Genomic DNA, 13,953 nt, shown 5'->3' on the forward strand with positions numbered 1-13,953 from the left:
GAAAACTACAGACCAACCAAACATCACTACAAATAACAATGAAAAAATCGTAAATATCAGCAAAGTTTGAAAGCCAGTGTCAGACTAACACAGGACATGGCTTTCTCCAGGCATCCAGGGACAGTCTAGCATCAGGACCATTTTAGCAGTATTTAGGTGACAATTCATTTTGGGGGGGGGGGGCTCCAGGGAGTAAAAATTCAGCCATCTTCAGAACTGGCGATCTCCCAAGGCAATATGCTCTTTTTTTTCTTTTGGGAGGGGCTCTTTTTCATGTGTGGTGTGTGTATACATGTGTGTGGGCACATGTGTGTGTTTGGAGCTCTGAAGTTATGTTGGAACTCTTCCTCTATTCCCCTCCTCCACCTTATTCACTAAGGTAGGGTCTCTCAATCAAGCCCAGATTTCATGATTGGTACTGCTCCTGTTGCTAGACAGCTTGCTTAGGGGAGCCCCTCACTCCGCCTTCCAAGGCCTGGATTGGAACTGCAGGTGAACAGCCCCACCGCCAACATTTACACGTGTCCCGGAGATCCAGACTTCAGTCCTCGGGGCCCATGCAGCAGGTGTTTAACTGCTGAGCAGTCTCCCCAGCCCATAATGCTCTCCTGACAGTAAAACAGAAATAGATGCAGGTACCCTGACAAGATAAATACCCTTCTGAGCCAGTCACTGGTTCCTCTTCTTGCCCACATGCCCTCTTAGTGTCTCTAGAACCTTCTCCACCTGCTGGTGACCTGAAGGACTTCAGCGGCAGGTCTAGGACTGGAGGGATGGTTCTTGTCTCTTAGAGCTTTGCCCACTGCAGCAGCTCCTGTGAACAGAAGCCGGAGCGAGGGCCGAGGGTGGCCCTCTCTGTCGTCCCTTCCAGCCCCATACAAGGGCACGTCTGCCGGAGGGTATCAGGGTTTGGAGAGCACCCCTCACCCCCTTTCTGTCTGTCTATTTTCTGATGGCATGTGACCGATGCTTGTGGCTGGCATTGTGCCATCTTAATATTCTATCCCTGGCAAGGAAGAGGACCGTGCTGGTCATTCTTGTCAGTCACCTGCAAGGTGGAGTGTCCAGCTAGCATCAGCAGCCCGAGGAAGATGAGACACCAACCCTGTGGGGGAGGGCAATGTCTGCCTCAAACAAAACAAAAAAGTAAAGTGTGGGGGTTGTTGAGGAAGACACTGGAAGTCAATTTCTGGCCTTCATACACACACAGGCAAGGACACCAGCACAGACAGGCATGTGTCCCCACCCCCACAATGAATGGGCGAAGATGAACTAGGGTGTGAATGAGCGGCAGAGCAGCTGCTTCGCATGTGCAAGGTCCTGGGTTTGACCCTCTGCACCAACCAATAAACAACAAAAGAAAATTTAAAGTTAGGCATGGTAGTACATGTGTGTTTGTGAGCCTAGCACTCAGCAGATGGAGGCGGGAGAATGGAAAGTTCCAGGGTCAGCCTACGCTACATAGTAAGACTATGTGGAGGGAGGGGGGAGAGGGAGGAGGGAGAAAAGGAGAGGGAGGAGGGAGAGAAATTGACTTCCAGAGCTGATCCTGACAGCCACTTTAACAAAAGGAGTCCCACATCCTTGTGAAGCCAGCCACCGTCCCCAGAGCAAGGCAGAACACAGCAAAAAGGGTGTTCAGCTCTGAATGGAGAGGTACATGCCAATCTCATACCCACCCGCTATGGCACAACCACTTTTAGGTCTGTCAGTCAAGGCCACTGGCTCAAGGACTTGGCTGTGGAGAGTGTGACCTCACTCCCACCCCCCAGCAATACACCCAAAAGCTGCCTGTCACTTCCTAGCTGGGAACAGACAGCTAAATCTCTCTCATAGATGGTGGAGGGCATGCCCTAATGAGAGAAACACCTCTGTGTTGTCATTCAGTGGACACAAGCGATGTCACGGGGTGCCAAGGGTCCCTTTGCTGCCCAGGGCTTCATGATGACTCACCAATAGCTACCCAGTGTTCTTAAGATGGCAGAGAGAACCAACAACATTTAACAATAACATCCCTGGAGCTCCTATATCTGAGTGAGCACAATTCACCGACTCTGGACCCCTGGTCTAAGCTTAGTGTCTAGAGCTGTGTTCTAGAGTAAGGGGCTGCTGGAGCTGTACGAGAACCACTCCAGGGTTTTGAGATGTTATGCTGTCATCACGAAGGCTGACATGGCTCCCACGCTCAGTTCCACAGCTGCCACTCAACACTAGTTCTTTCCATTCTGGGCTCCAGCGTGACGACAGGAGTCTGACAGAGCCTGAGTCACCCTCCCTCCCACGGCCTGAGTGATTCTTGCCCAGTTCACAGCAATGTGGGCCCTGTTGAGGCCACAGGAAGTGGTTCTGAGGGCTGGACCTGGTACACACCGCTCACTGTCACTTCTTGTTTCTTACCATAATGACCTCGCTTGCTCTATCTCCCACACCCAGTGAGCTCTCCTCTCTATATCCAGCCTAGGCCTGCCCAGGGTCACTGGGCTGCTTTGCTTATTCCTGGGGGGCTGGGTGAGGTCCCTGAGCCAGGGGACTTCCTCCCTCTCCACTATGGCAAGGGGTAAGGGATCACCTGCTGCCCCGTGGCTGCTCAGCTCCGATGTGCCATCCAGCTGAGTTTCACCTCCTTGCCAGACACAACTGTGGACACACAGGGAACTTCTTCACTCCCATGTCCTAGTCTGGGTGCCAACCTCTGGGGCCCCTCCTGATACATCTATGACCTATTCCAGGGGAGTTACTTCCTGATCCAAGAGAAAAGGCTCCCTCCCTCGTCAGCACCGTGGCAGATTTTATAGTTCTCTATAAACAGACACGAGGGATCAAGTGGCATTTAATACCCATAAGCCGCTTCAGGCAGGATGAGTTTCCTCAAGTGTCTAAGACAAGATATTTTTGGGGGCCTCTCCAAGGACAACTGTCAGCAGGTTTACCCTTCCTTAAAAGTGAAAGCAGGGTGTCAGCAAGGCAGCTTGTGGAGCAAGCCAGGTGACCTGAGTTTGAACCCCACAACCCACAGGAAGGTGGAAGGAAGGACAACTCTACACAGCCTCTGACTTCCAGACAGGTTAGCACACCCCCACCTCCCACACACCACAGTAATAAGTTAAAAAAAAAAACGTGAAAGCTACTCCACAGCAGGCCAAGCTAACTAAATTGTTTTCTTTTTTTGTGCTAGGGATTGAACCTAAGGCTCTGCACACGTTAAGCCCACGTTCTATCTCGAGCAACGCTCTAGCCAGCAGCAGATACTTCAGTAGCAGTTTGCATCCCTGTCCCCAGGCCACCCTTAAATTGGGGGCACACACAGAGGGGCTTAAAAGGAATCATTTTGGCAGTCTTTTGAGGTTGCCATTTTTCCTGGAACAGTGTAAGCTGAAATGATTTCCCTGTTTTTAGAGGTTTTTGTGGCAACATTTTAATTCTGGTTACTGTTGGGAAAGACCACGTAGACACGGGGTATGGCTGCCATGAACAGATGCTTGGTATGAAAATGCCCTATCCTTGTCTCACAGCATGTTACACATACCATGGGAGAGGTCCCGGCCGATGAGAGCAAGGATTCTGCGAGGCCCACCAGGAGAGGCACTGCTGGATTGGGGAAGGAAAGAAAGAAATCCTTATCCCTCCATCCCCCAGCCCTGAAGAGGCCTCTTTATAATCACCAGGCACATGTGGAAACCATTGTCTTTTATTTACTAGATTTCCACTCACGGCTGCCTGCAAGTGCTAGCCAGCATCCTGCCTGGAGTTCACCGTTTCCTGTTGTGTATGATCTGCTGGGAGGTAGAACACACTGACATTCATTCAGTCCCTAGCAACAGGCTCAGCAAGACCTCAGGGTGAGTTTCTAGGAGAAGACTTTATAAACCCTGTGGTCATTAAGAGCGGGATAGACGAGGCATCAGGTGTATCTCGTACCCAAGTACAGGCACCAGATTTTCTGTTCGTGGTGCTTTGCCTCATCTGTGCAAGGTCAGTGAGGACATATGGACAGCTGGAACAGACCTCCCTCTATCTCTGACTGAGGGAGACGCTGGGGCTGGTACACAATGCTGCCATTTGTGCAAAGACACAGCACCAACCAGGAGAAAGGCTTCCCACATCAACTACCTTCCAGAACTTCCCAGCTTTGTTTCCAGAGGAAACACATGAAGTGTTTGTGCAGTGCAGGAACAAACAGCCAGGAAGTGTGGGCTGTGGTCTTGACTGACTGCTGTCAGCACATCTTTAGGGCAGACCCAAGCGATGACACGATGTGGCTTGTGCTCTTCTGATACCTATTTCTAGAGTTTTGTGGCATCTGAGTTACTTCTCAACTCTGAGAGGGACTCCATGGACAGCAACAGAAAAGAAGCTTCTAGACCTGCAAGTTAGGTCTGATGAGTGGAAGAACATTGCCAACCCTGTTCTGAGACCACAGTGAATCCACTGACATCCTAGCTGCCAGTACACCAGGGCTGGCTGCAACAACTTACTGGTTCCCTTATAAGCCATGAAATTTTTATTTTGTTTTGTTTTTTTGTTGAGACAGGGTCTCTCTGTGTAACTGCCCTGGCTGTCCTGGCTGTTGAGGCTGCCTCGAACTCATAGAGATCCACCTGCCTTTGCCTCCCAAGTGCTGGGATTAAAGGTGTGTGCCACCACTGCCCAGCAACAAGTCATGAAATTTACAGTGCACATTTTATATTTCTACAGGAAACATGATTTTATTTTAAATTTCACCCCTCTCAGACCATCACGGTTTACTGACAGGTATCCAAACGCCGGAGATACAAAAACACATAGCAAGCCCTTCTCTGATGGAGCTCACAGCCAGAAAGGAAGACACACATACACATTTTCTGACCGTCAAAGCAGATGCACTCAAGGAAAACACCCAAGGAAAGTTGCAAACCGTAAACCACCCAAGTCAGACGCTTCCAGTGTCAGTGACAGATCCAGTACAAAGAAAAACAGGCAAAGAAACTTGACATGCAGAGGCATTTCCTGGGACCAGGCCTTGCAGTTTGGGATGCTGAGGCTGCTGCATTGTCCCAGCGTCACTTTTTGCACTTAGGTGACCTGGGTGGAGCTGCTGGAACTCCTGGTCTTTGTTTTATCAGCAATCCTGCAAATGCTGATTAGAGCACAACCATTTTTTTGCATCCTCACCCTTTGGGAACTCCAAGGCTGGGTTGGGCTGCCTTCCCTCAGGCTTGTTCCTATTCACCAGAGACATGGTCGGGGCCAGGACAGTGTAGAGACAGGGCCATGGGCATGCACAAAGGGGACCATTGACTGCTGAGCCTTTTTGGTGGCTCTGGCTCTTGGGGAGGGGAAGAAACAGGGAGAAAGGACTCTGTGAGGCAAGGGTAGGGAATGATTACAGAGTCCTCTTCCCCATGCACAGGAAGCTTGGATTCCTCCCAGTGGGGACTACAAAGTAATCAGAGCTGCCCCGATCAGGAGAAGGGAGCCCTGGGGACTGGGCATCCTGCGGCCAGGCTTCAAGCAGGAGGAAGGAGAGAATCTGAGACACACACATTCAGGAGTTAGATGCAGGGAAGGGATGACAACAGGATTTCCTCTTGATGACAGGAATGCCACCAGCCGCAATGGACATAACCCTCAACTGGTTTAGGAAAAGGCCAGTTCAGTCCAGGGCTTCTCAGGTAGGATCACAAAGGCCAGAGCTGAGGAACCTGAACTACAAACTGGCTCCTATAAAATGTGCCCGATGTGGAGAGCAGGGCTCACTGTGCCAGGCTGCACACAGCAAGGCTTTAGCTTATGATTTTATGTTAACTTAGCTGGCCTGGCTAAGCAGTGTCTGTAGGTGTGCTTCTGAGATGCTTCTAGAGGTAACATGTGAAAACAGAACCTGCAAAGCAGAGGTCCTCCCCATGTGTGAGAGATAAGAACCAATGACCACCCATCCACCGGGGCTGGGGGGCTGGGCTGGGCAGTCCATTGTTGCCCTTGGAGTCTCAAGCCTGCACTCCACAGCTGGCTTTCCTGGTCTTTAGCTCATGGCCCATGAGAAGACTGGCTGCTGAATACTTCTAGATCAGGACTTTGGGAAGGACTGGGGACAGTGTTCTGAGATTTGTGCCTTGTTTTTTCTAGAATTTGCTTCAAGCACCATTTTCCTTTTGCCCAGTTTATTTTTAGATAGGATCTTATTATTTAGCTCAGGCTGGCCTCAAACTCATGATCCTCCTGCCTCAGTCTTCTGAGTGTTGGGATTACAGAAGTATCACCACACTTGGCTCAGCTTTGCCAATTTTTATTTATCCTTTTGGTACAAGCCATCACCTTGAGCAGGGGATGCGAAGCCCCCAGGAGTCCTGCTCCTGACATGGTGGGTGGGGGATGGTGGATAAACATTCGTCTAAGTCACCTGGTCTCCAGATGCTTTTTTTTTTGTTTTTTGTTTTTTCGAGGCAGGGTTTCTCTGTGTAGTTTTGGTGCCTGTCCTGGATCTCGCTCTGTAGACCAGGCTGGCCTCGAACTCACAGAGATCCGCCGGGCTCTGCCTCCCGAGTGCTGGGATTTAAGGTGTGCGCGCCACTGCCGCCCAGCCGGGCTGGTCCCTAGATTCTTAACAGTGTACTGTTGTGATCTTAGGCCACTAGATTTCAAACATTTTAAAAGCAGTAGAATTTCAACATATATAGTAAAGCTTAGAAGGGACACCTTTAGTGCTTATTAATGCATGTCTCTGTTCCGTGAACAGCAGCAGCACAGGATACCCATGCTTGCTCAGACACCCCACATCAGACCTAAGACCTGCATTTGGTAGGATGCCTTCAAGAAGATCCCACAAATGGCATCATGTAAGTTCAGATGTGTGAAGTCCACTACATGTGACACCAGCCAACGGGAACCACAAAGTAAGTCTGAGGATCTAAAAACAACCCAGGCTTTCATGGGAGGAGGCCCATAGAGGACCCCCGGAACTGCAGTTCACCTTGGCTTCTGGGGGTTCTTATCAGGAAGCAGCAGAACCCAAGGAAACACTTCCTTCCTTACCGGCTCGTTGTCTGGAAACAGGAGTGTAAGCCAACCAGGAAGGGGTTGCTGGACGCCTGCTCGAACACGTGTTTCTCTGTCTGCACCCAGTCGATGTCCTGAAAGAGACCGGGCAGCGCCAGTGAGGCTCCGAAGCACTGCTGAGGGCCCTGGAGAGGGCAGGGACAAGACGGGAAAGGCTTTTCCCCCTCTGTTTTTGAGAAGGCAATTTGGAGGTAAAAAGGAACCACCTATCAAGACACACATCACAAGCAGGTGTGGTGGCTCAGCACCTGTGGTCCCAGCACTGAGGAAGGTAAGGCCAGGACTGCTGGCAAGTGCAACACCAGCTTGGGCTATACATTAAGTTCCCAGGCAGCCTGCAGTCTGTGTTACAGAATGATCCTGTCTCAGACAAAAAACAAACCCCAAACGATCACCATCACTACCATCCTTCGCCCATGATCCTCATCCTGATACCATCATCGCCATGGCCATCACTACCATCACCCATCCACCCCCACTTCCTGTCATTACCATCATTACTGTCTCCAACATCACCTCCCCATCCCAAGACGCTTGCTGGGTTTGGTTCTGCACACACTGACTTGTGCTCCCCATGAAGGTTCTTGAAAGGCTGTATCATAATCAGTCAGGACACAAGGAAAGTGAGGATGGAGGACTGAGCAGATTCCCTGAGGCCCAAAGCCACTGAGTCTGCAGACAAGCCCCAGTCATGTCCAGAGCTCAGCTGCTACCCCGGGGCCATCTCCCCCACTCTGTGCAGCGGCTCAGCAGGATGCTGCAAAGTCAGAGACCACGGCTTGGCTCCACCACAGCCCCAGGGACAGAGGGAGATGAGGCTCCCAACCCCCACCTTGATGTGTAGAAAAGTGAGAAGGGCAGAGACATGTTCAAATAGTACTGTCTGGAAGGTTTTTGGGAAAGCAAATGATCAGATTCTTAGTTGGCACCCACTTAGTGAGCTGGAGACAGCCGTCACTCCCCCTGGTGTGCCCTCTGCTACTTCTGATCCCCAGGGGCTCCACCCTTCTCCGTGCAGAGGACACCTAGCTCCACTTCATCCAGACTCCAGACTTGCTCACCCAACCTGACCTGACTGTCACACTCAGGCGGCTCACACTTGAAGCAGCTGCCAGGGCATCCAGATTCCTGGATGGAAACCAGTGGGCTGGCTGTCCTCCACCTCTGCCAAGCCTGGGCCAGCCTGCACCAGCAGCATCACCACAGGTTCTAATTTACAGGAACACCTGGCACTGTGCAGGGCTGACACCGCAGTGCGCGCATGCATGGGTGCCTGTGCGTGCGCGTGCACGCGTGCGTGCGTGCGTGCGTGCGTGCGTGTGTGTGTGTGTGTGTGTGTGTGTGTGTGGCTGGACGGCAACTCGGCAGGGAGCAAGTCGGAAGGTCGCCTCAGAGAACCTACCACTAGGAGAAACGACTTTACTTGAAACCATCCAAGCCACTGGCAAACTAGCATCGCATAAACAATGCCTGGGGCCTGGCGAGGACGAGGGTGAGGGGCTTGTGTGTCCCAGGAGCCTCAGCTCCAAGCAAGCCAGGCCAGGCTCAAGGACAGCAGGAGCCAGTGGGGCAGCCCCTCAGGCCTTGTTCAGAGCCACATCCTAGACAAAGCAGGGGAAGGTAGGAGGCAAATGCTTGGGAAGCAGTGGCTAAGGTGGAGCCCTGAGGCAAAGGTGACTCAGAAAGAGAACCAGTTTCAGCTCAGAAGGGTACTCAAGACTGTGAGGAGAGGTGACACCTGGTGGTGAGGACAGGCTTGAGTCATGGGTTCGCATCCATTCACTCAGCATCCAGGGACACAGGGCCAGCTTGACAGGCTGTGCATTGTACAAATGCACCCTACATGTGAAGGTCCCAAACCAAGTCAGCCCCAAGTCCTGATGGCTGGGGTGGGGGTGGAGATCCTTTCTATGACCCGACAAACACGACAATGCTTAGTGCTGGCAGCAGCTAACGGGCAGCATCACTGTTATCTACACACTGGCTTTCCTCTGCTCTGGAGAGACAGAGTGGGCACCAGTATAACAGCAAAACAGCAAACAGACCTGAAGCAACAAACGCGTGAAAACGTGTCAGCCTCATCCATCATCAGAGAAGCTGCAAGTCAAGGCACATAGTGGGTACTCACAGACACTGGGGGGGAAAGGCACACAGTGGGTACTCACATATGTACTGGGGGGAAAGGCACACAGTGGGTACTCACAGACACTGTGGGGGAAAGGCACACAGTGGGTACTCACATATGTACTGGAGGGAAAGGCACACAGTGGGTACTCACAGACACTGGGGGGAAAGGCACACAGTGGGTACTCACAGACACTGGGGGGGAAAGGCACACAGTGGGTACTCACATACGTACTGAGAGGGAAAGGCACACAGTGGGTACTCACATACGTACTGGAGGGAAAGGCACATAGTGGGTACTCACATATGTACTGGAGGGAAACAAAAAGCCAGAAAATAAGTGTTGGTGAAGATAGAGCCCTGTGCCCCATTGGCAGGAAAATAAAATGGTGCAACCATGTTGGACACAGTTTGGGAATTTCTCCAGAAACTACATCCAGAATTACCACACGACTACTCCTAGAAATACACAGAAAAGAGCTGGGTGGTGGTGGCCCATGACTTTAATCCCAGCACTCAGGAGGTGGTGGCAGGTAAGTTCTAGGCCAGCCTGATCTACAGAATGAGTTCTAGGACAGCCAGGACTACACAGAGAAACCCTGTTTGAAAAACCAAAAAAACAAAACAAAACAAAACAAAACAAAACAAAAAAAGAAAAGAAAAAAGAAATACACAGAAAGAATGGAAATGGACTAAACACACTCCTGCTTGTGAAAGTTTACGGTTACTTTTCGCAACAGTGCAAAAAGTCCCATATTCTAGGGAAAATGTCCATTAAGAGATGAACCATCATTAAACTCAAAGATTCTAATTTTGCTGCTGCAAACTTTGAAAGTGAGAAGCCATGACTCGGTGTAGCATTCAATTCACTAAAGCCCAGTTTCCACTCCCTTTGGTGATGTCTTCCTGCACATCCATATCAGTGAACAGATGTACACATCCTGAGTCCCACAGGACACTTTGGTAGGACACACACTTACCTCGTCATCGTGGACAAGTTCCTTCTTTACCACCTTCATGGCATAAATCTGATCGTTCTTCTTCAGCCGCACCAGGAGGACCTTGGCATAGCTCCCACGCCCGATGACTCTGATGAGGTCGAAGTCCTGCAGCCCCAGCCCCTGAGAGATTTTGATACCGTCTACCCCATCGATGACAGGCTTAAGGTCCTAGGGAGAGGTTCAGAGAAGGGAAGGGGGCACCATTTGCCAGAATCCAAGAACTGTTCACCCTCATATGGAAGGCAACGAGGCCTATTCCTCAGCATGGAGCCACGTCTCACGTTCTAGCACCCAGCCCCATCTAACTCTGGTTAGAAAAACTATGAACCAAGACCGTGGGCTTCTCAAGGAAAGAGGTAGAAATACAGCGGTGCCTGCATGAGGGTTCTGTGGGGCTGCAAACTTGGGCATGTTCTCTAAGAGTGGGGAGTTTAGGGACCTGCTCCATGAGGGTCAGGAAAGTAGTGCATGCTCTGTGAGGCTGGGGTGGGGGTCCTGCTCCACGAGGGTGGAGAGGGCAGAGCCTGCTCTGTAAGGTAATCAGCAAAGGCTGTGAGCACAGCATGTTCTTCTGTTTCCCCAAACAGATTTATCACCAGAGCTGGCTGCAGGTATGGGGCTGGATGGAGCCAGATGGAGCCTGTGGGTCAGATTCTGGGAAAAGGCCTGACTGGGGGAACAGCTGAGGGCTTGCCAGACCAGAAAGGACAAGGGAAGCAGCTAAGAGGTGAGGCTTGGGAGCAGATACAGTGTGGCGAAGTCACAGTCAGGCCACTGGTCTCATCTGAGCCAGGCACAAAAATTTCCTAATACACCTGGGCTGCACTGAAATCCATGTAACTGTCCCAGAAGCAAACAGGATTTCTGAAAAGCCTCCAGCAACATTAATTTTATTCACTTACCTCAGAATCGTCTTTGATGTTGTCATGTTTCCGAGATGAAGAAATATAAGCAACTAGTAAAGAGAAGGAAGGAAGGAAGGAAGGGTTTTATAAATGTCACAGGAGCACAGGGACCCAGTGGAGCCTCATCCCACGGCAGGGTGCTAGGGGCCTCAGACAGGACAGCAGTGCTCAGGGGCCAATCCAGGAAGCAGCCACATCAGATCCTAGTTTAAAGAGTGCTAGGCTGAACCAAACTGGCTGTGTGAACACGAGGGTGAGGCACTGGGAAGAAGTCACAACCTATAAATCCACCAGACCACAAGTATTATATGCTGAAAATGCAGTGTGCACAGTTCATTTAGGGCTGGTGCTGTGGTGCATGCCCCTATTCCTAGTACCTGGGAAGTAAAGGCAGGAGGATTGTACAGTTCAAGGCCAGTTAGGGCTACAAAGTGAGACCTTGTCTCAAACAAATACAAAAGAGGGCTGGAGATGTGGCTCAGTTGGTAAAGCACTTACCTAGTATGCACACAGCCCTGGGTTTAATCACCAGTGCCACAGAAAGCAAGTGGGCAGGATGGCATATGCCTGTAATCCTAGCATTCCACTTGGGACGCAGAGGCGGGAGAATCAGACATTGAGGGTCATCCTTGTCTATATAATGAATTTGAGGGCAAGTTGGGCTGCATAAACCCTGCCCCAAAAATCAAAACCACGGGGTGAGAAGACAGCTCAACAGGTAAAAATGCTTGCCACACAATTGTGGAGATCTGAGTTTGGATCCCTAGCACACCGTAAGAGACAGGTGTGGTGGAACATGCTTGTAACACCAGCGCTGGGGGACTGGAGACAGGAGGATCCCTAGCAATGGCGTAGATACACACACCCTCTTGTGTGCAAGCACATGTGCACATACAGTCAGAGGAGGAAGAGAACACATTTAGTATACTATCAAATAACGATTGAATGTATACCTAAGTTGAAAATACCAAGATGCAGTTGTGTAGGTAGACGTTCTTTCATACTACCATAATGTAAAAAATCTTAAGTAAAATCACTGAAAGTCTAGGACCATGTGGAGACACAAGGTTTTGGTATATCATCTTCCAGTTTCTCTTAGGAGAGTGTGAATGAGGGGACATAAGTAAGTTCATGGCACAAGGGGTGGGAGGGTAGATGTTGGAAAAGCAGATGATGGATAGATAGGTAGGTGGATGATGGATGGATATGTGGGAGGGGAGATGATAAACAGATGGATGATAAATGGCTACATGGATAAATAAGTGAATGACAGATACATGATGGATGGATGGATGGATGGATGGATGGATGGATGGATGGATGGATGGATGGATGGATGGATGATGGATGAGTGTGTGTGTGTGTGTGATGGACAGATGGGTGGGTGGGTAGGAAGAGCATCTGAAGGAACAATCTCACTTTTTTTTTTTTTGAGACAGGGTCTCACTATGCACCCCTGGCTAGCCTGGAACTTGCCATGTAGACCAAACTGGCCTCAAACTCATGAAGAAATACTCTTGCCTCTGCCTCCCAAGTGCTAGAATTTAAGGGCATGTGTTACTGAACATGACTCTGAATTTTTTTTTTTTTCACCTTAAAAAGAAGTCTTTCCTCCTTTGTACTGTCCCCAAATACAACACCTGTGCAGCAGCTACAGGTCATATGGAGCCACCTCCATGGAGGTCAGCTCTGTTTAGTGCTCAGTGTGTGGGAGGTACCTGGCCTGGGGGCGGGGGTGTCACACATCAAGTATTGTATAGAACAACTGAAATCAGCACAGAGGAAGAGGGTCTCAGCCCCAGGTTCCCAGTGATGAGATTCCTGCCTGGCAGCTACCAGGGAAGACCAGCAGCCCCACCCATTTCCATGGGGACAGAGGGGTGGCTGTGCACAGTACTGTCCCCAGCCCAGCTCACCCACATTGACTCTTGGAGAGCAGGTAGGAAGGAGTCAGGAGGAAAGGCCAGGAAGATGGAGAGGAAGGCACTGCAGGGCTCAGAAGAGGGGGGCCCACACAGCTGGGGAAAGGGGCACCTACTTCCATCAGTTTCCTCTGAAGGAAGGTCTACACCATCATTCTTGTCATCTACTGGAGGCTCTTGGGAAGGCATGACAGAATCCTGCAAGAAAATGATGGTGTTGGAGTGATGGGACAGGAGTTAAAACCCAGCTTTGATGTCATGACTGCAAGCTGCACCATGTGTGTGGCGATGTGATGCTGGGTAGAGCACAGAATAGATGACGACTGTTAGCTGTGAGTCTACAGGCTGAGGTGGTCATCAGTCAGGATCTTAGGTTGTCGCCTTCCCAGCAGATGTTTGATAGAAGGGATGCTTTAACCATGCTTGGAAATACCCCCTTGCCACACTGTGGACATCTGGCTGATAGCCAGGCTCCCGATGATCAGTCTAAGGGCTCTGGGGCCCCATGTAGCAGAAGTTATAATAGAGACAGCTTGTAGTGATGGCCCCTAGGGTTCAAGTGCTGGCCTCACTGAGCTCTGACAGGTCACATTTCTGGGCTCATTTCATTATCTTAAGGTAACTTGGACCTGTAGGGTGAAAGGTCCTATGTGCCTTCAGGGTTTAGAGTAGACAGAGCAGAAAGGATCTCTAGGGGAGTGGTCTTGTGGGTAACTCATGCTCCAATTTGGATCCTGTTCTTATTCGATATATGGAATATGGATAGGCCACTTCGGGGGAACTTTCTTCCTCATTCTGGCAAGATGCAGATGAGCCAACAGCCTTCCTGGGAGCGGAGGCCTTGGGTCTGGCAAATATTGGGTAGGGCCAGCAAGTATTCTACACCTAGGCTAGGTGGTACGGGCGGACTGGCTTAAAGTACAAGTGATAGAAAACTCAGTTAATAACACGCTAGGGGGACTGGAC

At 50.5% G+C, this 13,953-nt stretch overlaps 1 protein-coding gene across 7 annotated transcripts in view; it reads right to left on the reverse strand.

Annotated features, from left to right (window-relative positions):
• The window catches only part of Prkcz (protein kinase C zeta), a 112,649-nt gene that overhangs the window by 21,319 nt on the left and 77,377 nt on the right, over positions 1–13,953 (reverse strand). For all 7 annotated transcript variants that reach the window (XR_013049517.1, XM_042272278.2, XM_006992389.4 and 4 more), the window contains 4 exons: positions 13,104–13,185; positions 11,063–11,115; positions 10,140–10,328; positions 7,012–7,109 (listed from right to left, as the gene is read on the reverse strand). Coding sequence is in view for 6 of the 7 variants with exons in the window: in XM_042272278.2 (XP_042128212.1) it covers positions 7,012–7,109; positions 10,140–10,328; positions 11,063–11,115; positions 13,104–13,185 (422 nt within the window). In the remaining variant the exon portion in view is untranslated. The remainder of the gene's footprint in view (positions 1–7,011; positions 7,110–10,139; positions 10,329–11,062; positions 11,116–13,103; positions 13,186–13,953) is intronic.

Source organism: Peromyscus maniculatus, chromosome 2 (assembly GCF_049852395.1).
Source record: "Peromyscus maniculatus bairdii isolate BWxNUB_F1_BW_parent chromosome 2, HU_Pman_BW_mat_3.1, whole genome shotgun sequence".
NCBI classification, from domain to species: domain Eukaryota; kingdom Metazoa; phylum Chordata; class Mammalia; order Rodentia; family Cricetidae; genus Peromyscus; species Peromyscus maniculatus.